The following is a 27,149-nucleotide window of genomic DNA, read 5'->3' as shown; positions in this document are numbered from 1 at the left end:
ATTTATTTAAACACAGAAATCTATTAGTTTTGGAAAAGCAAGAGTGGGATGGGAATAAGGTGAATGTTTTGTCTTCCTTCCCACATAGATAGCTAATGTAACTTTTTTTTTCACTTAGAGATGATGAGCCTTTGATTATTTCATGATTTTCACCTCTGGCTCTTACAGACTAGAAATGTAAATGTAAAGGATATTCATTTTATCAAAATTACATTATAGTAAAAATAATGAAGTCATATTTTAGAGCCTATTGTTAACCATATTTTTATTAGGAATTGCTCTAAGAATCAGCATTGAAACATAATGCATGAAATTCTTAGTTGATGTATTTTTTAAAAATCGGGGAGGGGAACTTAATTCAAATGTGTTACCAAAGTGCCACGTTTTACTTTGAAAAATCTATAGATGAAATTGGTTTATTCCATTGTTATTTTCCTGAGTTGTTATTTCTGCTGCAGTAGGAAAAAATTATCTTAATAAAGAAGTTACTACATCTTATTTTAATTTTTTTTATCTAAGATTGTGTTTCATTTCTTTATGCTTATCAATATCATAATGAAAAAATATTTTTGGAATATCTCATTTATAGATTGTCATTATTTATTTACACTTTGCTTACAAATCTGAATATTTATGTGATTTTTTTTTCCTTCCCTTTCTCCCTCTTTTCCCCACTTTTCTCTGACATTACTTGCATGTCATGTATAAGTTGTTTTTATACACACACACACACACACACACACACACATATTTAAAGTAATTTGAAGGGTTCTGGTTTTATAGCAAATACATAGCATTTTTCTCTTCAACTATTTTAAAGATTGAAGTAGAAAGGAATTGATCTACATAGCTGCTTTTGTGAGGTTTCATTTTATCTTTCTAATTATTTTAGGTATTTATGCAAACTTTCTGACCAGGACTTAAGACAAAGTGCTGCTAGAAACATGGCTGATTTAATGTGGAGCACAGTGAAAGAACCATTGGATACAGCCTTATGCTTTGATAAAGAAAGCCTTGATCTTGCATTTAAATACTTTATGTCACCCACATTGACTATGAGGTTGGCTGGACTAAGTCAGATAACAGTAAGTTGCATGTATTTTTTTAGAAATTTATTTTGGATACATTTTGGGTTGCTTGTGTTAGGAGTAATTGAATGAAATATATTCAATTCTTTATTATCCTTATTTTAAAAAATTATTATAATTTATTTACTGCTATTTGCTATAATTATTATTGAGTAGAACAAGAAATAATAATTACAAATAATTAAGGAACATTGAAAATACATGGTTAACATAGGAATAATATATCTGAACCAATATGGATTTGGTTAACTTAATTCCATTGTACATTTTTTTGCCCAGAGAATTTCTAGTATAAGATTTGTAATGGACTTAAGTACTCATGAATATAGACCTTTTTATCCTTGAAAATATTTTCATCTATTATCTTGATAGTCTTACTGATAACTTCCTTTTAAAAACATTGGAGAGATGGTAAAGTATTTTCAGATAATTTTTCAGATTAAGTTCATTAAAAATGTTTTTTCTTTGAATTCTCTTAGTAGATATTAGTTTTTTTTTTTTTTTAGAAAATTAATATAAGCAACATGTTTTTGACATTAATTATTGATAAACCAAGGATAAAATATGGAAAATTTTACTTAACTTAAAAATGTTTCTATTGGCATCTCACATTTTTCCATTGAAATAATCAGTGAAATTGTAGTGCTGAATTGGGACAATTGAATATGTATACATCTGTTTTCTTTTTTAATGTTTTATCTTTTTTTGCCCCAAATGTTAATTTCTTATCACTGTTAACAAAAGAAACTCTAAAAAGATATTCCTGATTGTAAAGTGATATTTCTTTTTTTCTAATCACAGAATCAGCTTCACACCTTCAATGATGTGTGCAATAATGAATCTTTAGTTTCAGACACAGAAACGTAAGTAAGAATATTATTTTGAACCTTTCTGCACTGGTACATTGTAGTCAGAGTCAAGTCTTATAATCTGGTCTTTAATAGATCTTTTAGTAATGATAGATATGAGGTACATACTGGAAGTCTTTTGAGCCTTCACAGAATATTTTAAAATTAGAAATCTTTTAAAAACATTTTTGTTTTTGTTTTGTTAAAAAAAAAACAAACAAACATTTTTTAAACTAAGATTTCACTCCCCCCAATTAAATATGAAAACTATTTTTAGCATTTTTGAAAAAAGTTTTGAGTTTAAAATTTTATTCTCCTTCCCCCTCCTTTCCCTTTCTCATCACCTAATATGATAAGCAGTCTAATATGTTATACATGTGCAGTTATATAAAGCATTTCCATATTAGTTATTTTGTGCAAGAAGACTTGAACAGAACCAGAAAGGAAGAAAGGAAAAAGATTGTTTTAGTCTTTATTCAGATAACATTAGTTCTTTCCCTAGAATTGGATAGCATTTTTCATCATGAGTCCTTTGGAATTGTCTTGAATCTTTGTTTTACTGAGAATGTCCAAGTCAATTCACAGTTCATCATAAAATATTGCTGTAACTATGTACAGTTCTCTCCTGGTTTTGCTTACTTCACTTTGTATCAGTTCATGTGACTCCAGAATTTTCTGGAATCATTGGGCTTATCATTTCTTATAAAGAATATTTATCTCATTACAGTCATATACAACAGCTTGTCTAGTTATTCCCCATTTGATGGATATCCTCCTGATTTCTAATTCTTAGCCACCAGAATAAGAGCTGCTAAAAATATTTTTCTCCATTTCCTCACTTTAAAAAACATTCTTTTTGGGATACAGATGGAGCAATAGTTGGTAGGTCAAAGGTCACACTTTTATAGCCCTTTGGGACATATTTCCAAATTGTTCTCCAGAATGTTTGGATCAGTTCACAACTCCATCAATACTGCATTAGTATCCCAATTTCCACATCTCCTTAGGGTTAGGGTTAGGGTTAGGTAATTTTCCTTTTTTTTTTTTTTTTTTTTTTGGTCATATCAGCAAACTTGATAGATGTCTACCTCAGAATTGTTAATTTGCATTTCTCTAATCAATAGTGATTTAAAGCTTTTTAAAAATAGGACTATAGATAGCTTTGATTTCTTTGTCTGAAAACTGCCTGTTCTTTGACCATTTATCAGTTGGGGAATGGTATGTATTATTATAAATTTGAGTCAGTTCTTTACATATATGAAAAATGAGGCCTTTATCAGAGATATGTGCTGTAAAATGTTTTTTTCTCAGTTTTCTGCAAAGCAATATTTAAAATAGTGTTAGTTCTATAGTCTTAACAAATTCACATATATACTATTATAAAAAGCAGGAAAAAAGCATTTTACATGAAATTTATATTAGCTATATTAATTCTGTATATAGTCTTGGAAAATTGTATTAAAAGTTCTTTTCTAAGAAATGATTATGCTCTGTTAGTTTTTTACTTTCATCTTACTATCCAGACTGCTGTTTAAATCTATATTTAAGTACATGGATCACTCTCTTGTTTCCCTTATGAATTCAGTACTAGTGTAGTATTATATAAACATTCAATTCCATGTCAGTTTTTCCTGAAAGAAATAGCAAAGGAATGATTCTTTTAGAAATAGAGGAATTCTATTTCTTTATTTCTAAAAAACATAATTGTTTATTGTATTAACAATGACCAATTGAATAAGGATTAAAATAAAAAAATTTAACTGTTAAAAGAGGGTGTAAATATATTAATATCTTATTTATGTGTTAGCCCAGTTCAGAAACTGTACAAGAAGGGAGAATTATGTACTTGATGCTTTATAATAAATAAATAAGGTATTTAAAGAACAAAACAGGTTTTGGTTTGTTAAAGTTGGTATTTTGAGACACAGGTTGGGATGAGATTTGCAAAGATAATTTTCTGAAATTGTTAGTTTCTATATAGCAGGGAATTGTAATGGTTTGTGCTTTGAGAATGTAAGTTATAATTGTTATCTGTCTCCCATTCAGCTGCCAAAGTGTAGTTTTTAAAAGTACAAGCCTGATCATACAACTCCCTTGCTCAATAAACTTTGTTACTTCTATGAACAAATATAAATTCTTCTTTTTGAAATCTTTGAAATCTTTCACTACCTAATTATATCCTTATCTTTCTGGGTTTTTTTTTCCCCTTAATATTATTTCTTTTCACACATTTAATAGTCTGCTGGAACTGGCCTAGGTATTTCTTACATATACATGCCATGTCTCATCTCTGTACCCTTTTGCTTTGGCTATCCCCTTCCTGATATAATATACTTCTTACTAACTTATTAGCATATGTAGCTTCCTTTACATCTCATCATGAATGTTTCTGATTACCTTTAGGTATTACCTTATACTGTTATATGAGGTTACTTTATATTTATTTTGTATATATTTCACAGAATTACGTGTGTTGTTTCCCTTCATGATTCATAAACTCCTTGAGGGCAGAGACTATTCACTTTTTTCTTTGTATTAAGGACCCAGTATAATCTGCAACTTCATAAATTTCTTTTCCCTTTCTCCACAAATCATTAATGATTTGTATCTATTTAAACTGATTGAGGAATCCTTAGATTGTTTTGTTAAATTTAAACCAGTGTCAGTGATTATAGGAATAGTTAGGTAGAGTTTTCGCTTGGAATAAGAAAGTCTCATCTTTATGAGTTAAAAAAAAAAAACAAAAAACAAAAAACAGCCTCAGACACCTACGAGGTGTGACTCTGGGCAAGTCACTTAACCTATTTTGCCTTAGTTTCCTCATCTGTAAAATGAGTTGAAGAAGGAAATGACAAACCACTCCATTATCTTTGCTTAGAAAATCCAAAATGGGGTCATGGAGAATGGAACAGGATTGAAAGGATTCAACAATAACATAATAATAATTAATGTAGTGTTTGACTAGGAATCAGAAAATTCAGAGTTTGAATCTTGCCTCAGATATTTGGTATGTGACTTTAGTGACTCCAGGCAAGTTAGTTACGCTGAGCCTTATTTTCTTCAATTGTTAAATGGGGATAATGGTAGTACCTTTTTTATAGTGTTGTAGTGAAGATTGAATAATAATAATTAATATGTGCTTAAGTCCATAAAGCACTTTACATAGATTATTTCATTGGATCCATATGTAGGAGAGAGATGATATTTTAATCCCCATTTTACAGGTGGGAAAAGAGACTGAGTCCATTACTCCACTTTGCTAACTTGCTGTATTTAACATATGGTAATGTATATAAAGTACATATAATAATTATAGCTATAGTATATGGCTAAGATGGAGTGGGAAAGTACATTGTGCTAAGTGAGTATGTTGAGCAACTGATTGGTTAAGATGTCTGAGGGAGAGTTAATAGGTATATTGAAATTCCATAGTAAGTGGGCAGGAAGGAGAGAAAAATTGTGAGCCAAGTATCAAATTAATTGGAGAAGGAAGGCAAATGACCTTGGGATTTCAGTTGAGTAGTGGAGATGAATTTGGAAGAGGGGTAATTAAGTGATAGACGTAGGGAGAAATGTGAGTGGTATTTTTTTGGGGGGGGGGGTTAAGTTAAGGAAAATCTTTTGTTTCCCTCTTTGCATCTTAACTGTTTCCTAGGTTCTAACTAATTTCAGATACAGCTGTTATTGATGCTTTGTCTAGTGTGTATACTTGCTCCAGAAGTATTTCTCTAAAATGTTTTTGCGTGTTCTGATTGTGGCGTTTTTTTTTTGGATGAGGTAGTATTTGCCTTTTTATACCTGGCTTCAGTTAATGAGCCCTATATTTTCTTACCATTGAACAAATTTTCACTTATTTCTGGATTCATTGCCAATTTTATATATTAAAATTAATATTTTTTAAGTTCTTCTCTTGACTTTAGGATGCCAGTTAGTCTCTCAATTCTAAGCCCCAGCTTTTTCCTTGATAGCTTTATACTTGATGTGTCTTGCCTGGAGATCCAAGACCATATTTGTAAGTATCACATTCATCCTCTGGATTCAGTGTCAAAGCTTCCAGAAGAATACAAATTCTTCCTTGGTCACGTTAAGAATTTTACATTTAAAGAAGTCTAAATTACAATTTCATATTATTGGAGAAAGTTTCCATGGGATGAAGTAGCTACTTAATGTGCTTTTCAGTAAAGCACTATAACTTGACATGAGCTATTTACAGAAAGGGGTTAATATGTTGTTTTGCTGGGACTCCTTATTTGATTTGAAAGCCATACTAAGTTTTATTTAGGAGTAAGAATAAATCTTTCTGTGTTGCATATACCAAAGCAAATTTAAACTGTTCCTTGGATGTCCCCCAATTTTTATTTGTTTTTGAAATTGGATATGAAATACACTAGCATTTTCATTACTCTTGGTTTTAATTTTATTTCATGTATGTGACCGGTTTATGAATACAGAACTGAGTCCTAACGTTTTTGTTATAATGAATAAAGGCAGTATAGATGTTAGAGTACTTTTGAAGGGTTTGTTTAAGAAACACCAGATTGATAGACCCTTAGACTTTTTGATATGTACTTTTTCTTCCTCATCCAATATATTTTCTTGTAAGGGTTTAAAAAAATAATGCAAACTATTGAATCCTTTCTATAAAATATATAACCATTTAATTGGCCTGCATTTGGAAAAGTCACTAGTATTGCCTTTGGGCATTAAAATTGTAATATCTTCTGTCAAAAAATATTGCATTAGGGTTATATCCTAAAGGAAGTCGGCTTTGCAAATAATTCCTGTGACATTGTGAAGTGTTAGAGTCAATGATTATCAATTTTATATGTATTTGTTACCTTTGAATTTTGAAGAAAAACGTGGTTTCCTTTTTGTTCCTTATTTTTAAAGTATGAAGTATTTATATTTTGGATTTGGTCTAACTTGTGCTTTTATTGTATTGAACTTTTCATTCACATAGATGACCAGAAATTTTCCACATCTTCTTTCTTTTGAGCTTTCTCTGTCTCATTTCATGGTTTGTAAAACATCTGTAGTATATTTTTTTAATTGATTTTTAATTTTTTTCTTCTTTCGCATCACTTTGACCCATGTATCTCCTTATTCTTGAGGCCTTGGCTTTCAGTTTTTGATAAAGAATATGAAGAATTTTTTTAAACATTTACCCTTACATCACACCTACCTTCATTCCATTCTGCATGTTTCTTTTAAAAGGGAAAAACTTTTAATTGGGCAATGTGGTGTTGACGTTTTCTACTGCACTAAATATTGATATAATTTTTCATTGCGTTTGTAGAAGTATTCAGTAGTATTAAGCTGCTTCTGTCATTATGCTATTTGATAACTATCTTTGAGATAATCTACTATAACTCATCTTAGTATAGTCTTTACCATCACAACTTTTGCAACATATGCAATAGTGTGCAATTCCTGAAATATTTTTATATTCTATCAAACATGACAAAATTGCAGAATTTGAGAGTTCGAGGGACTTTAGCTATGAGCAAGGTATCACCAGCTACTATTACTCTTTTTTTCTTCTCTGACCCATAATTCTCATTTGATAGGTTCTTTTTTTCTAATGTGTCCTTTTTTGGAGGACAAGTAGCTCCTTAGAGAATGAACTTTTCAGGAATAGCCCAAGTCACAAATCTCTTTTTTAAGCTTTTAATTGTATATCTCTTCTTTCCCTTCCTTTTCTCCTTTATTATAATCTTGCATTTTCTATCATCCTGAGAAGGGTCAAACCTTCCCTCCTCTTCACTTCTTTTGTGGTTTTCCTTTTTGAAGCTTTGCTTCTTTTTACTTTTAAGAACTCTTCCTTCTTCCTTATAACTTGGAGAGTAAAGAGGTGTACTAATTCCTTCTCTTTTAAGGAAGGATATGTGTTTGCAGATAGGCCATTGTGGCTGTGACAAAAGTACTAATATTGAATGCTTAGGGCAAGTCTGCACAATTTCCCCATCTCTTCATAATAATTGAGATTTTCTGTCTTTTTTTGGGTACTACTTGTATTCATACAACAGCTTTAAGCATCTTATTAAAATTTTTACAGTCAACTGTTGTGACCTAGCCCCACTCAAATTCCTCTTGTACAGTAATTCCCTAGCCAGAATTCCAAACATGAAGTTTTTCTTCAGCCTTGATTCACTCTTCTCAGTTTCACTGATTTTCCTCACCTTCAAATCTATTTTGCTGTTTCATTTATTTAAGTTACTTGACTTACCTACTTAACTTGCCTGCTACTTTCTTCTTACTATTCTTAAATCTGTCTCTTAGTTAACTTCTTAAACTTGCTTGATCTTCTTTAATTTGTTTTCTGGGAGATTGCATTTTTCCCTTTTTGTATGTAAGTGGTTTTTTGGGGGAGGCACAGGATTCTTTTTAATCTAATAACAGGTGATGGATTAGTGGATTCCAGCTTTTTGCAGATCTGTTTTCTTTATGCTCTTCTCTTTTCCTTCTTTTCCAACAATAAATATTTGGTGATGGATTACATCAATTAAACCGAGAAGATAGAATTGAGTTGACTCTTATTTCTAATAATTCAGTGGTCTATCTTTCCCTTAGCAGTGAGTTAGATTACTGGGCTTTGAAATCAGACTTATCTTCTTGAATTTAAATCTGACCTCATACACTCTTTGACTCTGGGTAAGTCTACATAATCCTGTTTGCCTCAGTTCCTCATCTTTAAAATAAGTTGGAGAATGAAATGGCTATCTTTGGGATTACAAACAGATAGGACTGAAACCTGAACAACATCCCATCCATACTGGACTCTCTTTTCTCCCTCATCTAACTACTAGAATTCACAAATTGTCAGTTATCTTTGACTTTTGATGAATGATCAACATACCATTTCCTCCCTGCCATCCGGTAGCCCCCATCCCTTTTCTGGTAATACAGTTCTCTGTTGACATCCTTTATGCAACTTTTCCTCTAAATTTTCATTTGTAATCTTGGATTTACTTCAGTTTCCAGTTCTTTTTTTTTTTTTTAAATTTTATTTTATTTAATAATAACTTTGTATTGACAGAATCCATGCCAGGGTAATTTTTTACAACATTATCCTTTGCACTCGCTTATGTTTCGTTTTTTCCCCTGCCTCCCTCCCCCCCCCAAGATGGCAAGCAGTCCTATATATGTTAAATATGTTGCAGTATATCCTAGATATAATACATATTTGCAGAACCAAACAGTTCTCCTGTTGCACAGGGAGAATTGGATTCAGAAGGTAAAAATAACTCGGGAAGAAAATCAAAAATGCAAATAGTTCACATTCGTTTCCCAGAGTTTCCAGTTCTTTAGAGACTTATATTCCATGTCTATTTTTTTTTTTTTTTGTCACTGGGAGAATACTGGTATTGTCTGCTTAGTTAGCATAAATAGTGAGTAGATGCCATAGGCTCTCTTCCAGGAGTGAAAATGAATGAAATGGTCTGGGCTTTCTAGATGTCAGGCCGTTATACTCATTTGCTGACCAATCAAGCTCAGTTCAGTATTATGCTCAGTGTCATAAAACCCTGAAGAAACTTACCCAAAATAATCTAGCTTGTTTACTTTCTCTTCCTCAGTTTATTTATTGTTCATTTGCAGTGTTTGATGAATGGATGATGCATATTGTCCATTCATTTCATATTTCTGCAATCCTGTCTGTGTTCATTCCAGTGGGATAAAGTAGTATTTGTGGGAAAGTTTTGAAAATTGTGATTCTTGTTAGGAAATAAATTTTTTTATGGCTTTCAGTGATATGTCTTATTTGCTAAGAAGCCCAGGAAATTACTTAGGTTGATGAAATGAATGAATTAGATCCTGTAAAAATGCAGGGCATTGTTAAACCAGGAGATACTAAGATAAAGTGGGACAATTCTTGTTTTTCATGACCTTATATTTGAATAGATGGATTCATTCTTATCAGGGAAGGTAGCCAAGGGAAGAGTTTTTGGTCTGTTTAGTAACTAAAATTATGACTGAGGCTTTTTTGGGGAGGGGGCGGGGGAGGTAAATGAATGGGAAGGCCCCAGGCTGTCATAGATATCTGGTAGTTATAATTTTTTACTACCCAATCTCCCTCTTCTTAGAATAAAGTTCCAGGATAAGGGGACTAAGTGACACTGGGAAGAAAGCTTTTTCTCTGGTCTAGGGTGACACTATCCTCTACTTATTCTTTGTTGGTAATAGAGAGGTCGAATATTCACTAGCATGTAACAAGTTCTAGGCAAATGGATTTTAAGTTTATGATAAATATTTTAACTATCATTGTGGCATGTAAAAAAAACACCTTTAATAACAATCTTATCAATCATTAAACATTAATTAAGTACCTAATTAAGTTGAGTACAAAGAAAAAATAGATCTTAAGGAATTAACATTTCAGTATGGAAGACAATTTATGAATAAATTGGTGGGTATGAGATACATAGAAGACAGATAGAAAGTACATTTAGAGGGTAATACAGAAGATAACTTTTATAAAATTTTGAAGCAGAAAGAACCCTCCCCCAAAAATAAATCTAATAATATTGATACATTATAGACACCAAAAAAAGAATTTTTTAATAACTTTTAAATCCAGTCTTTCTTTAGTAGGCATGACAGTAATCTTGTTTATTCTTCATACTGCTTAATTATCATCTTTCCCTTGCAGTGATCAGCAAAATGTCTTTTTTTTTTTTCCTATTACATTTTTCTTCCTAAATAGTTATCACTTGTTTCTATTACTGAATTAATATTGGAGTGTTGCTATTGTACACATTCTCTTCTTTTACATATATCTGATACATCATCACGGAGTGAGTGAGTGTGTGTGTGTATGGTACGATTGAGAAGATAATTGATTACATGGGAGCTGATGCAGAGGGAGTTTTGGACAAATGATCTTATTTTCTTCAGTATGATGTGAGGCAAGCTACTGAGGTGTGAGAGTTAGGGGATGGAATCATGAGAGGTTTGAGATTATGGGTTAATTTGGGAAGTGTAAAAGGATTATATTCGTGAGGGCCCAGTTGATAATATGAAACATAAAGTTCTAGTGTGCTAAGTTCAGGAATTTCTCTACTTTCATTTGGCATAACATGTGCAGGAGCAAAGACAGCAGATAGGGGAGTGATACAGGAATTAAACTTGATAAAACAACTATATGATAAAAGAACTAGGATCTTAAGAAGAAGACAGTGTAGAAATGAACTGGTTCGCCAAGCAATCAGTATGGAGAAAGGAAGAGAGTAAGACTGGTGGGGATAAAGCTTGGAGATGTTCAATGATGGTCCCTCCTGGTGCCTAGGAGAGAACGAGGAGTTGAGGTCATAGCGTGATCAAATAGGAGAATTTGGTAAACTCTTAACTATAAATGAGAAGTAAAATTAAATTTATTTCCTTAAATCTGAGAAACTATAACTTTTTTCTTAGATATAGCTTTTAGATTACAGCTAAAGTAACCATGCCAACTATTGTTCTACTTTCCTCTGTTTTAGAATTGCAAACTCAACAAAATATCAGTTCCTATATTCTTTAACTCTGATATGATTCACACTTACTTCTCAAGTCTGGATAACTTATTTTTTTCCTTTATTGATTCGTGAAGATTTTTAGTTTGAGTAGAACAGATTTTTATATATTTTTTTCTAAACAGTGTATGTATTGAGTATATCTTTTTTTGTCATTCATCTTTTTTGATTATTGCACAAAAATATTGTATACAATATACAATGTTGTATACAACGTAGAAGTTTTTCACTCAGAAGTTAGGAATATGTATGTAAATTTTTATTAATATCTACATATTTAAAAATAAAATCTAAACCTGTCTTGCTCTTATTGTTTTGTTTTTATTCTTTAGTCAGTTTTGTATTTTAGTCATGCAAATTAACTTAAAATATTTTTCATTACAAAGGATTTTATGATATGCTTTAATATAAAATGTATATATTAGTAGCAAATGGACTAATAGATGCTAAGATGAGAGAGGCTGAGTAAGGTAGGGCTTATTATTTGGGGATTTAAAGTGTACTACTAAAGAAGGAAATCTGTCATTTGTTTATGAAGATCAAAGTAAAGAAAAGATACCTGATAAATATTGTGAAGGGGGAAAAAATGCAAAAATTACTCATGGCATTAATAACATCTGGAAACGTAGGGATAACATGATTACTTGACCCACATGATCACTTTCATTTATGCATAATTAATAAAAAGCCTTTCTGTGCTTTAATATAATGATATTCTTAGTTTACTATAAATATATATTACATTGAAGGTACACGCAAGTTGCAAGTTGCTCAGAATAGTATTAAGCTTAATATTCATTGCTCTTCAGAGATCACAGTAGCCCTTTCCTCACTGAGGATTTTCATAAGAAATTACTCTTTTAGTAATTAATAAGCTTTAGGAATTACTCTTGTTTTTTGAAATTCTTGGACTATCTGTCTAGTACTTATACTGAAGGCCTTAGTATTGTCATATATTGGTTGAAACAAGGCACAATGTAAATGATGTCACAGACAGAATTGTCCCAGAGAAAAAGAGTAGTAGAGCCAGTGAGATGCTTCATTTCACATTTTCCTCAATGACATCTGTTAGATTAAAGCTCTTTAATAAGTCTTTCTGTGAGACTTAAGAAGCTTCACTTTTTATATTTTTATTTTACTATCTATATGATTTTTAAATGAAAAGATCTCTTTGTTTTGATAAATGATGATAGTAACAACTTTTAATGAAAAATCCCCACAATTTTAGTTTATCTGCAGTGCTAACTAATTTTATTGTTTTACTTTAGGTCAATTGCAAAAGAGCTTGCAGACTGGCTTATTAGCAACAATGTTGTTGAGCATATATTTGGACCAAATTTACATATTGAGGTTTGTTTAAAAACAAAACAAAACTTGGTTTTCAACAATCATGATAGATCAAAGTTATTTTGTATATTGAACATGTGTCCCTGTTTTACAGATTATCAAACAGTGCCAAGTGATTTTGAATTTTCTGGCAGCAGAAGGACGGCTAAGTACTCAGCACATAGATTGCATTTGGGCTGCAGCACAGGTAATTATTGGTCCAATTAAAAGAAAACCTCAAAAGGCTTTTTTTTTATAATCACCTTTAAAATGTTTTCAAATATTTTATTAGCATCCACTACTTTTTTGTTTCATGATGTAATATTTAAAAAGAATTTTTATTGCTACTTTTCATTCTTACTTCATGAAAATTTCTCCATTATCATTTTCTCTCTACGAGATAACCCAAATAAACATATTTTAAATGGAATAAAAGAAGAAGGGAGAAAATCACTCAAATCCATCAGTACAGTGGAACAAGATTGGAACATATATGAAGTGTTTCACATTTGTGTACCAAAAGGTAGTTTGGAAACAAATTGAATTTGACTTTAAATGCCCTTAAGAATAACTTATATTTTTCATAGATAAGAGGAAGTCACTAATATTATTGAATACAGGTATAGACATATCCAAGCATATAGTTTTAGGAAAGTCACCTTTCCAACAGCATTGAGGATCATTTGGAGAAGAGAAAGTCTTGCATCAGGAAGACTAATTGGGAAGCTGTTGGGAGGCAATATTTTAGGTAGGAAGAAGTATAATTTTGCAACATTCACATTTGATTGTTTTGGGGTAGTTCTTTCTATTCACCTTTTTGTCATTGTATCACAGTGAGACAGCTGGGCTTGGAGTCAAGAAGACCTGAGTTCAGATGCAGCTCAAACACTGACTAGTATCTTGTACTTAACCCTGTTTACCCCAGTTTTCTCATCTATAGAAATGACCTGAAAAAAAGAAATAGTAAACCACTTTAATGTCTTTGTGAAAAATCCCCAAATGGGGTCACAAAAAGTCAGATACAATTGAAACAATTGAATGAAGTAGTAAACCTGGATTACTGAAAGTATCCTTTGTAGAAATAGAGAAATTCAGAAGAGTCATTCATATAGTGATTCAGTCTGACAATCTGTCAAGTCATTAAGAATTTATTAAACACCTATTATGAACCAGATGCTGAGGATACAAGTACAAAGAATGAAACAGTCCTGACTTAAAATGAAATTACATTGTAATGGAGGAGACAAGTAGAAATAAATTAGGTGCATATGTATGTGCATTTGACATTGTGAATCAAGTTCTTGATTCACAAAGATGCTTTTAAATTGCATCTTAAAAGAAAGAAAGGATCTCTTTGTGAGGTAGTGCTAAGGAAGGCATGCAGTCCAAGCTTGGTCATGGCTACTGCTGATTTCCTCCTGGGGACCTCCGTTTTGGAGTTAGTCCCAGATTGATTGTACCTCCTTTCCTCTGACTATATTTCTTACTCTCCATACGTTACCACCTGTTCTGATACTTTCTCTTCTCCTCCCCTCAAACTTTTCATCTCCCTTTTATGTGTTGTCTTCTTGCATTGACAATAAAAGCTCCTTAAGAGCAAAAACTACCTTTATTCTTATATTTATATCTCTAGCATTTATCACAGTACCTAGCACACAGTCATTTTGTTGCCTCCCTGCCACTGCAAAGACAGAGTCACATGAGAGATGGATTGTCTTATGTAAGGAACAAAGAGAAGTCCAGTTTGGCCAGATTTCAAGAGTGTAGCAGGGAGAGTTTTGTCCAGTGAATTGTAAGAGAATGAGGAGTTCTAAGATAATGATTAGGTTACAAACTTGGAGTACTAGAAAGATGATGGCATTTTTGAGAGAAACAGGAAAGTTTGTTAGAGGAGAGAGTTTAGGGAGGAGATATGATCAATTTAGATTTAGACAATTGAGGTTTAGATGATTCAACTAGCATTTATTAAGTATCTACTATGTGCTAAGCACATCCATTTTGAATATCCTTTAGTTGGTTACCCAGGGCTGAAGTTCAGAAGCAATACTAGATCTGAATATCAAGAAACATAGAAATGATAATGAAATCCAAAAGAGTTGATGAGGTTATCAATAGAGCAAGTATAAGGTAAGTGAGAGTAGCGTCATGAAAATGTAGAGAACCATATACATGTTGGAAAGGTAGCACTTAATTTGAGAAGGATATGGTTGGAGAAAAGATCCTTAGATTTGGCAGTTAAATAGTCATTGGTAACTTAAAAGTTTAGAAAAACATTTTAACATAACTTGATCATCAATAATTTTTAGCTGTCATAATTTTGGTCCTAAAATTTGAACCATGTGGACTTCAAATGAAGAAAGACTAATTAGTAAAGGAGACAGAAGAAGAATATACACGTGACAATGGGGAGTGAGGAGTATTTTGACTTCCCCATCAAGACCAATGTGAGAGAACATTCTTCTATTGCTAGAGGAGGTACTCTGAGATTCAGACCTTGTTGAGATTTAACAGAGGGAAAAAGTAATCCAAAATTAAGAGAAATTTGTTTACTATAAAGGGGAAGAGGATATAAGGCAATATATTTCCCCATGTCTTTTCTCCATCAGGCTAACTATTTCTGCTTCTTTTATACTATAGAAAGCAACCTACATAGCATTATCTCAAGCCTCTGCATCATCTTGATCTCTGATCTCCAAATCATTTACAGCTACACTACACAGATTTCAACCCAGTTTTTCAGATGTGTTTTGAATCAGAACACACTGCATCAGCGTTCTTTTCTTAGTCACAGAGTAACCTCAGAGGCCTTTCTTTGGATTCATTACATACCTGAATAAGAAGAAAACCCTTTTCAGCTACAGAATAAGTAGTCATCTAGCCATTATTTGATGGCTTCTAGCATTGTAAAAATCACTACAACTAAAAGAAAGTCTTCTTTGAAAATAACAACTCTTATGTTATAGAATTGTTGGCTTTTTTGCCTACTCCATCACATCTCCACACAAACTCAGAAGTTTTGTTTTAAATAAGCAGACTGTCTAAAACATTATCTTGTCTTGCTTGGGGCCATTTTTAGATTAAATAGCTATAGTCTGTGTCTTTATCCAAGTCATTGCTAATCATGTTAAAAAAAAGCATAATGTCACAGAATACCTCCCTCTAGATTGATATTGAATAATTAATCACTACTCTTTGCATTTGACATGGTAACTCTGCCTTCTAATCAAAGGTCTATTTCAGACAGAGGTCCAGTTCTATTCTGGTTTCTTTTTTTATTGGGCCTAAATGTTGAAAATGACTTTTACATGTGTATTTCATTAACAAAAGTAAAAAATCATTTTATTTTAGGGCTCTTGCAAAATTAGAGACCATATATTTGGCCCATGAGCAATAGTTTTTAGATTCTTTTTCTAATCGAAGGTCAGCAGTATTTTATATACAACTAGTTTGAGAGACTGTTAATATGATTTGTTAAAATTTAGGTAACTTATACATATATATCTTTACCATTCACATGATTTACTGGCCAGGTAATTTTATTGCAAACTTAACTCAGTATTCACTTCCAGGAACTCTTTTTTATGAATCTACCATTACACTTGGTGATTGCTCCTTTCTTTTTTAAGTGTTCTCTGAATTTCTTTTGAAAGATGTATTCTGTAATTTTGCCTGAAACTGAAGTCCAATTCTCCAAAACAGGGTTTGTGAATTCCATTCTCTTCATTTTGTAGGAGAGGGAAAATGGGATATTTGCCTTCATATGGTCCCATTATACTTTGCCTAACCCATTGTGCAAAATCTCATTGTGAACTTTTTTTTTTTTTTTTTTTTTTTGCTGAGGCAATTGGGGTTAAGTGACTTGCCCAGAGTCACAAAGCTAGGAAATATTAAGTGTCTGAGGCCAGATTTGAAATCAGTCCTCCTGACTTCAGGACTGGTGCTCTATCCTCTGCATCATTTAGCTGCCCCATGAACATACCTTTTTAAAAATTCAAGTTGGTTGATGATTTCCTTATATAGCCACATCAGTCATTTGAGGCCAGATGTTCTTAAATTTTTTGTTTCATGAAGCTTTAAGTTATCTATTGAAACCCTTTTCAGAATAATGTTTTTAAATGCATAAAGCAAAATACATAGGAATAAAAGGGAAACCAATTATAATGAAATACCCGTTAGCAATTTTCTTTTAAAGTTCACTGATCGCAGGTTAAAACTTTTCACTTTTTCCTCCTCATAATAAGTATTCCTGTTTTCATAATTTCATTCTTACCTATTCTTTCTTTGCCTTTTTTCTCCTATATTTAAAAAATTTTATTATGTTCCTAGTAATGTATAAGAATACAACTCCTTTGAAATCAAATGAAAGATTATGCCTTTGCTTTCTTCTCTTTTTGTCATTTTGAAATTGAGCAGTTAGTTTTCTTTAGTTCCTAGAATTTTCATCTTTGCAACCCATTTCTTTCTTTAATGAGGATCAGGGAATATAAAATTTCTCTCCTTTTTTATTCCATCTTTTAAGAAGGATGAATTTATCATTAAGAAAAAGTTAGTAGGGGCAGCTAGGTGGCAGAGTGGATAGAATACCAGCCCTGAAGTCAGGATGACTTGAGTTCAAATCTGGCCTCAGACACTTAATGCTTATTAGCTGTGTGACCCTGGGCAAGTCCCTAAACCCCAGTTGCCTCAGGGGGAAAAAAAAAGGAAAAAAAAAATTATTAGATGCTTTCATCTCCAGCAGATGTCTTTATAAGTGAAATGCCTTATCACTGTTTGGTATCATGCTATATTTATAGATCTGTTTCCTAAAGTCATCTCTTTCCTTTGTATTCCAGGTTGCCTTTTTCACACTCTTACGATGGTTTCACTTGTATATTTCAGCACTGATCTTTAGATTGGCATATCTTAATGTGCACTTCTATTTGTCTATTTAAAAAATATATATATTTGTACTTTTCAAAGCTATATTCAGTTAATGCAGTCTTATTCTGCCAAGTTTCCCTAGTACTTTTGTGTTCATTCTGTAGTTTTTCTTGTTTGTTAGAAATACTTTGTGCACTCATGTAATATTCCTGAGTGAAAACCTAGGATTTACTTCAGGCTCCCTGTAAAAATTTTTGTGTCCTTTGAATTTTAAACATGTTTATTGCAATTGTACATTATGAATGTGGAATTACTTCATTACTAGAACTAGAATTCTGAATTCTCTAAGTTACTTTTGCTAGATATTCATAGGTGATTTAGTTCCCCTTTCATTTTAGGTTGAAACCCTTTTGATTAAATTTCTAAAAACCCAGCATAATACCTTCTTATCAGTTCTTATGCATGACTTCCTTAGCTAGGAATTTTTTTATTCCTCTATCCTACAATTAAAATTTAAATAATTTTTAAACATTTTTTAAAAAAGTTTTGAGCTATCTGAAGTCAAGAGGACCTGAGTTCAAATTTGGCCTCAGACACTTAATACTTCCTAGCTTTGTGACTTTGGGCAAGTCACTTAAGAAGTCCCAATAGTCCCTGCAAAAAAAAAAAAAATAATAAGTTTTGAGCTCCAAATTCTATTCCTCTTTTCATGCCCTCTACTCTCCTTGGGAATGTAGGCAGTCAGATACAAGTTATACATGGTGCAGTCATGTAAAACATTTCCATATTTGTCATTTTGTATAGGAAGGCTCAAATAAAAGAAAACAAGTGAAAGAAAGTGTAAAATAGCATATTTCAGTCTAGATTGAGACAACATTTATTCTTTCTCTGGAAACAGATAGCATGCTTTATCATTAATCCTTTGGGGTTGTTTTGCTGAGAATAGCTAAGTAAAGAAGAACATTGAACAATATTGCTGTTATGTTGTTCTCCTAGTCCTGTTCACCTCACTTGACACATGTATCAGTTTTTCAGAAATCATCTTGCTTGTCATTTATTATGGCATAATATCCATTGTAATCATATATCCACAGTTTGTTTAACCATCCCCCAATTGATGGTCATCCCTTTAATTTTCAGTTTTTATCTATCACATAAAAGAGGTGTTATAAATATTTTCATACAAGTAGGTACTTCTCCCTCCTCCTTCCACCCCTCTTTTTGGACGTCTTTGGGATACAGACCTAGCTATAGTTCCTTTGGACATAGTTCCAAATTGCTCTTCAGAATGGAAGGTTTACTACTTCACTAACAGTGCATTAGTGTTCCAGTTTTCTAACACTCCCCTCTAACATCCATCATTTTCCTTATTTTGTCTTATTAACCAATCTGATAGATGTGAGGAGCATCTCACAGTTGTTTTAATTTGCATTTCTCTAATGAGGAGTGATTTAGAGTCCAGCTTCAATTTTTCAACTGAAAATTTTCAAAATTATGTTTTATTATCGGTAAATGTTTGATTTATGTACCCATTCTATATATAGTCATGTAAAAATTTTTTGAGTTCATGAATGGAAAAAGTTAAAGAAATCCTGATTTAGAATGTTTTTCATATGATTATAGATAGCTTTGATTTCTTTATCTGGAAATTGCCTGATCATATTCTTTGGACCACTTATCAATTAGGGAATGAATTATATTGTATAAATTTGAGTCACTTCTCTATATAGTGGAGAAATGAGGTATGGTTCAGATATTTAAAATTTGTTTTCACTTATTTCACTATCTCTACTTATTTTTCTCTTCTGAACCCTTTCTCTTTGATTGGAAGTGAAGAAAATTAATGTTGAATTGTACTATTTATTGCTATTATTTTTATGTGAATCTGTTTTCTCAGACTCCATAACATCTGAAAGTTAGGTAATTTTTAAAAGGTGTAATTGAATAAGGTAATCTATTTCTAGCCTCCTAAAAGATTCTATGCAAGGACCTTTTGTGTGTGTGTGTGTGTGTGTGTGTGTGTGTGTGGTCTAAGTCTCCCCTCCAGAAATGTGTCTTTTTTTTTCCTTTGCTACATCCTTCATCAAGGTTTGGTGTGGCCTAGGATAGAAAAGAGGGACCAAGGAAATAAAAGCCCAATTGACACGGCTTATGATATTTTTGGTCATGTTTGCTAGAGGCAAGCTGGGTTTCATAAACCAGCTAAATTCTATTACTTAAGTGCATTAGAGAAAAACAAAATAAGATCAGTCATATTTGAAAGCCATTTCTCCTAGTTGTAGATTGATCCTAAGAATCAGTCCTTCCTCCCAATGATGAAGTAACAAAGAGAAGCTGTGAACTCTTAGACTACTTTCTTAATTAAATATTCACCCATCATAGCCTCTTTCCATTGGCCAGAAGAGGTAAAAATGATATAATGTTGGACCAGTTAAAAGGCAGACACCCCTCAGTGTAAAAGATGGAGTCAAGCCCTGATTTGAGTTTTTGGCATGCCATTGACCCATCTTTCATTAATAAATTACATGCACTATTAATAAGTTATCATCTATTTGGAGAAAGGCCTCATTTTATTTATTGGTTCGCTTTCATGTTTTGTAGAGGTAATATTAAAAGCACTGTTTTTATACTCTCATGATTTTTAATTTTTTGACCAAGACTTTGTAATCTATATCAGCTCTTTCTAAATTCCTTTTCCTGCTGTCATTTTTGCTTTCACTTATCAGACTTACCAGAAGTAAATAGTATTTAACAAGAAATCAAACTTGTCTCTTTTTTTCCTTATTGCATGTCTCTGATTGGAATCTACTTTATACTCAATTCAAAAAGGCATATGTATATATTTTATGATAGGGGTTTTTTTTTTTTTTTTTTTGTCTTTAGATGGTGGAACTTTTATGTCCTGTGCTTCCTAGGAGTTCAGTATTAGATCTAGGGCAGAGATGTAAGTGTTGGATATAGAAGAAGAAAAGTTATGAGTTGCCGGTGGCATCAACAAAAGAACTTAAATTTTCTCTCCTTTTTACCTCTGATTATTGCAATTCATTCTATGAAGCCTCTTTGATGAGGAATATTGTAGAGAGGAAATGAGCCTCTTTGCAGTAGCAGCAAGTATAAAAAGCATGTTTCTTTAATTTTTTACATTAAAATTGCCTTTATTTGTTGTCTATTGTTACATAAAATAATATAGAGAGTAGCATTTCTATTTTCTCTTTAGAATGAAATATTTATTTTCAGGTATTAATTAGAAAAATAAAAATTTGCTACTTTTTTTGTAAGTAAACCATATTAACACAAATCATTTAAAAAACCTCAAGTATATAGAAGTGTTTGATGATTAGGAAGTCAATTAACTTATTCTCTTTGGTGAATCCATGCCATGTACTCTACCCTGAATATGATTTTAATTAAATCCTCACCAGTTATTTTTGTTCAGTGAACAAATCTTTCAATTTGTATTGTCTAGCATTGAATATATATTTATCAGTTAGAGACAAATAGAGGAGATTATAGTAGTTTCCAGGTTCTGGTTAGGAAAGTTTGAGAACTATGATCAAAGTAAAAAATATTTCAATTTCAATTAGAAGGAAAGCAGTTAATGGCTAAATCTTGGCAGTAAATTTCTTTGCTAAAGGACTGATATGAAAGATATCTAGGGATTGGTATTTTCTAATATGTAAGTGATCAAGAATATGAATAAGAAGTTTTTTTTCCTCCCCTGAGGCAGTTGGGGTTAAGTGACTTGCATAGGTAGTAAGTGTTAAGTGTCTGACACCAAATTTGAACTGAGGTCCTCCTGACTTCAGAGCTGGTGCTCTATCCACTGCCCCACATAGATGCCCCAAATAAGCAGTTTTTAAAAGAAGAAATAGCAGTTTTTTTTAAAATAATAGTTTTTTATTTTCAAAATAACATGCAAACATGTTTTCAACATTCACCCTTGCAAAAGCTTGTATTCCAAAATTTTCCTAGAAATACCAGTTATTAACCATCGGAAAAAATGTCCCAAAACACTAATAATGTCAAATCCACATTTAAAAAACTAAAGATTTCATTTTAAATAGCTTCAGATTCACAAAATTGACAAAAGAACAAATTGAAAATCATTGGAGGGATGGCATTAAGCAACTATTGGTTGATCTGTGAATTGGTCCATTATTTCAAAAACAATTTAGAACTATGTTTCAAAGTCATTAAATTCTGTGGACCTTTTGATTTACTGATTGTGTGTGTGTGTATGTGTGCGCGCGCGCGCGTGTGTGTGTGCGTATGTGTGCGTGTGCGCGCACGTGCACCTTATAGACTTCTAAGGAAATAGTATCAATTTCTATAAAAATGTCGTAGTACTTTTTATTGCTGGAAAAAACTGGGAACAAAACAAGGTGCCCATTATCAATTGGGAGATAAGTGAACAAATTATAGTATATGAACACAAAAGAAATTTATTTATATGATATGATGAAAGAGTGACAGATTCTCAGAAAACCAAGGAAAGTATGCATAAATTCATTCAGACTAAAGTAAGCAGAACCAGGGAAACAATTTATACATTGACTAGAATAATGTAGAATAAAACAGCTTTGAATGAATTAAGAACTGACTTCAGAAATCTGATGATGAAGCATGCTTCCCACCTTTTAGGAATAAAGCGATGGGTACAAAATAAGAAATCATTCCACTCAAACCTCCTCCAAAAGAAAGTCCTAGATAATCCATTGATGTAAAATACTTTACTTGCATATTTTATACATTAGCATGTAATATAGGGTACACTTAAAGTCTTTTAAAATATAGTTTCATCTGTGATTTCTTTTTGATCTGGTAAAGCTATCATTATAATAAAGAAAATTAATAAAATGTTCACATTCTTGGATTCTTGGTATTCTGAATCCTAAGTGATTAAAAAAATTTATAAAGCTAGTTTTCTTCAGTGTTTCTTTAAATTGTAAAAACTAAAGAAATCCCCAATTTGTCTTCATTCTAGATTTTATCATAGTATCACCTTCCAAAGATTTCTATTAATGCAAAAGGAGAAAAAAACTTAACATGTGTTACTTTCATAGGTACATATACCTAAACCCACACACTTTTAAGTAATTTAACCTTGGTTTTGGCTAGGGCAAATAAATGCTACCTTTTTATTTTACACAGTTTATCTCTTTTTATAATCCACATTATGGTTTGATTTTGTCACTTAGTTAAACTGCTTTATATTTGTACTAATAAAATATAAATATCAAGAATTAAACAGTAGTATTCATAAAATTGTAACAAAGGCCACTTATAACAAATATATAATCTATAATTAGGATAACTTATTTATTTTTGGTGTGTATGATTTTACTTTCACTTATATAGTACTTTGAATTAATAGTTTCTTGAAATTATTTTGTGCTGATATTTGTGACTTCATACTTAAAATTCATTTATTCCTTGCTTTAAAAATACAGGAATACTCTTTTACCAACATATAATGGATGCAAACATCAGTATATGTTGTATAGCTAATTTATTACTTATCTCATCATACTCTGTAATAATATACTTTTTCTATTTATTTACTTATACATACTATGTATTTTTTTGTTTTTCAGTTGAAACATTGTAGTCGGTACATACATGACTTGTTTCCTTCGCTCATCAAGAACTTAGATCCTGTTCCACTTAGACATCTCCTCAATCTGGTTTCAGCTCTTCATCCAAGTGGTCATACTGAACAAGTAAGAATTTTTTAAAAATTTCATTTTGTGAAAGGGGAAAAAATACATACTTGCTAAATGAAGAAACGATTCTTAACCTGGTATCCATGAACTTAAAAAAAAATGATAATTATTTCAATACAGTTTTTTAATATTGTAACTCATGTCTTCAATTAAAAGGAATGCTGGACTTGGAGTCAGGAAAACCTGAATTCAAATCCTACCTCAAACATTTCTTAGATATCTGAATCACTTACTTTACCTCTGATTATGTCAGTTTTCTTCATCTATGAAATGAGAATAATAATAAGATTCCAGGATTGTAGTGTAAATAAAATTAGGTATTTGTACAGTGTACATTTTGGTACATCTTCAACTGCTAAATAAATGCTGGCTACTATTAATAAAAACAGTTATTGTGAGGAGTCCATAAGATTCATCAGATTGCCAGCAGGGCATGATCCCTAACAGGAAGAAATTTAAGAATCTCTGACTAAAGTTATATACTGATGTTGACCTTGTAGGTACCTATTTAGAATGCATGATTTTAAATTTTCATGTTGTTTGAAAAACTAACTTCATGTTCTCCTTTCATTTTTATAGACCTTATATTTGGCATCTATGCTTATTAAAGCATTATGGAATAATGCATTAGCAGCTAAGGCCCAACTTTCAAAACAGAGTTCTTTTGCATCTTTACTCAATACTAACCTCCCTATGGGAAATAAGAAAGGTAAGGAAAAACATTTGTTCCAAAACAAATGGATTTTTAGATTAGAATTTTCCTTGCTTCTTGAACTAAATTATAAATTAAATAATGTCTTTACACAGAATATAAAACATTGAATGTAGTAAAATAATAAATTGGGGCTTGCTTCATGTTTTTGATATATTCTGGTAAAATAAAAAAAATTTAAATTATCAATAGAGCTTAAATTATTTCCTCCCAATTTTCCCATTTGCAGAGATGTTGATACTTTGATACTTTTAAAAAATCTTTGAAGATCAAGTTGTATTTGGAAACATTTTGAGGGTAGAACATATATAATGTTCTCTTTCTATATTTCAAAGGTTTCTATGAGGTATCAACTATTCTGTCTATCTTTTACAGATATAATTTTCAAGGACTTTCTAAACTTTTTCTACATTTTACCCCAATTTTTCTCTCCTGACTTCATATACTACTCTTTTCTTAGGCTTCTCTGTGCAGGCACCCACAACAACTACTGCAGGTGGTGGGGACTTACATTATTGCAGGCTTCCCTACCTGTATCTCTGTTGATTATGTAATATGAACAACTGATATGCTGTACCAAAGAAGCTCAGTCACTTAGAATGTTTCCCTCCTGTTTTTTCCTTTTTCTTCAGAGGAAGAAGAGCTCAGAAGAGCAGCCCCGTCGCCTTGTAAGTTGAGTCTTAGACACGCACAGGAACATAGTTTGTAATTAAAAAAAAATGAATTGCTTTTTAGATTAACATGCTAAATAGTAGATAAAACTTTGGACCAGAGTTTTGGTTTATTTTCAAAGGGAGACACAAGTTATATTAAGTATAAAAACAAGTTATTCTACAATCTCTCTATGAAACCAGTATAACCATCACATTTTTTGATTGGGCTTAGTTTTAAATCATTTTTAGAGACTTTGGATATTTACCTGTTTAGAGATTTTATATTTGAGTTTATATTTCCATTAATTCAAATTAAAAAATAAAAGATAAAATATCTTTAAAATAGGGTCACCTGCAGCTAGTCCTCAAAGCAGTGATAACAGTGATACACATCAAAGTGGAGGCAGTGATATTGAAATGGATGAGCAACTTATTAACAGAACTAAACATGTGCAGCAGCGACTTTCTGACACAGAGGTATGGCAGTAATCTTGTTTATCTTTCATTTTGATACCTTAAAAGTTTATAATGAAGTCGTGATATATGGACATGATTGTACTTCTCTTTTTTAGTAATAAGCAGTGTTTTCACAATAGATTTTTTTTTCCCACAGTGACTTTTTGAGGTATTTTTTCTTTGGATTTGAATTTTATGTTTTTTGTTTTTCTGCTTTTCTTTTTTTGTTTTTGTTTTTGTTATGGAAACTTAGTCAATGGTAATTCAATCTGACATGGCCATAACAAGCTTTTAATGAAAAAAGTCATGACTATTGTTCCTGGTTGACTTTGTATTTTGGTTCTCTTATATTTGTTTATGTCTTGCAACCTGTATGTATAATTTAATAGACTTGTAAAGAACATTTTTTAAAAGAATATATTTCTATAAAAGGAGGAAACAGTTTGCTTAATTTTAAGTTAAACAATCCACCTCCAAGGCTTAACATTTAAATCATAAATTTGTGATCACCTTTTGTAATATTACTTTTAAATATTTCATTTTTTATGTTTCTGTAACAAATCTTTTGAAATACAGGAATCCTTACAGGGAAGTTCTGATGAAACTGCTAATAGTGGTGAGGATGGAAGTAGTGGCCCTGGCAGCAGCAGTGGGCACAGTGATGGGTCTAGCAATGAGGTCAATTCTAGCCATGCTAGCCAGTCAGCTGGAAGCCCTGGAAGTGAAGTACACTCAGAGGATATTGCGGACATGGAAGCTCTCAAAGAAGAAGAGGAAGAAGATGACCATGGCCATGATCCCTCCAAAAGCAGTCATGGTACAGATCTTCGAAACAGAAAGCTTGAATCACAGGCTGGGATTTGTCTGGCAGACTCACAGGGCCCTCCAGAGAGAGGCAGCACAAACAATGGAACAGGAAAGGACCTTGTTTTTAACAGTGACTCGGTACCATCAGTTGATAATCGAATCAGAATGTTAGATACCTGTGCACGTCCTGAAGATACAGAACATGATATGGCAGGAGAAATGAGCACTGCACATATATCACAAGCATCTCAGGATTCTTGTATCACACGTACTGGGGACTTTCTTGGAGAAGCTATTGGGAATGAATTATTTAATTGTCGACAGTTTATTGGGCCACAGCATCACCATCACCACCACCATCACCACCACCACCATCATCATCACCACCACCACCACCACCATGATGGGTAAGTTTATTCTGATGAAATCTACCCTGTAATTTTCTTAATATAATTATAATTATATTCTATTTTTAGTTAGTTAGGTTCTCCAATTTTTTAATTATGCAGACCTCTTGGTTTTTGAATTTCAAATATATAATCATTTCTTGTTTCATTGAAGAATGTATAGGAATAATTTTTTTTTTCTGCTTTTCTTCTTCCTCTCTCCTCCCCCACCTCCTTTTCTCCTTGACCAGCTATTTTTCTGAGCTTATAAGACATTGAAAAGTCAGATTGAAATTATTGTGAAAAGAAGTTTTTTAGTTACTTCCAGAATTTAAGAAATGGTTTCACTTTTTGCAGCATTGCAAGATAATTGGAAGTTTAGAGGAATTAATCAAGAATGTTCTTAAATTTGTATTTGAATCATTTTCTCCCTCTTGCAAATAGCTATCCAATATCAGATATTCTTCAAATTCTAGTTGTTCTGCACAAAATTAAAAAAAAATTATGACCCCATTCACACTTACACATCCTATTTGTTTACCTTTCTCATCTCATTTCTAACATTGAGCTAGAAGAATGTATCAGCCTGTGGTAGAGTACATTCAGTGACTATTCAAAACAGAGATAACCTTGAAATTAAGATAAAAGAGGGAAAATAAAAGGGATATATGTGACATTTCTCATTTTGGTATAAATTGCCTTATTTTTATTAAGTTTGTCTTGATTTCACTTGGCTTGATCTAAGCCACTAGAACTAATTTTTCTCATTATACTTGTGAAATAG

The 27,149-nt window shown here is 31.9% G+C and overlaps 1 protein-coding gene across 2 annotated transcripts in view; it reads left to right on the top strand.

The window, feature by feature from the left end:
* Positions 1-27,149, top strand: part of USP34 (ubiquitin specific peptidase 34) — a 271,113-nt gene that overhangs the window by 86,042 nt on the left and 157,922 nt on the right. For both annotated transcript variants that reach the window (XM_051975344.1, XM_051975343.1), the window contains exons 7-15: positions 893-1,085; positions 1,890-1,951; positions 12,711-12,792; positions 12,884-12,976; positions 23,223-23,348; positions 23,931-24,060; positions 24,696-24,731; positions 25,063-25,193; positions 25,749-26,386. In XM_051975344.1, the coding sequence (XP_051831304.1) occupies positions 893-1,085; positions 1,890-1,951; positions 12,711-12,792; positions 12,884-12,976; positions 23,223-23,348; positions 23,931-24,060; positions 24,696-24,731; positions 25,063-25,193; positions 25,749-26,386 (1,491 nt within the window). The remainder of the gene's footprint in view (positions 1-892; positions 1,086-1,889; positions 1,952-12,710; positions 12,793-12,883; positions 12,977-23,222; positions 23,349-23,930; positions 24,061-24,695; positions 24,732-25,062; positions 25,194-25,748; positions 26,387-27,149) is intronic.

The sequence above is a fragment of the Antechinus flavipes genome, chromosome 2 (assembly GCF_016432865.1).
Source record: "Antechinus flavipes isolate AdamAnt ecotype Samford, QLD, Australia chromosome 2, AdamAnt_v2, whole genome shotgun sequence".
Classification (NCBI taxonomy): Eukaryota; Metazoa; Chordata; class Mammalia; order Dasyuromorphia; family Dasyuridae; genus Antechinus; species Antechinus flavipes.
The sequence above is the reverse complement of the archived record's forward strand: the minus strand, read 5'-3'. Positions and strand labels throughout refer to the sequence as shown.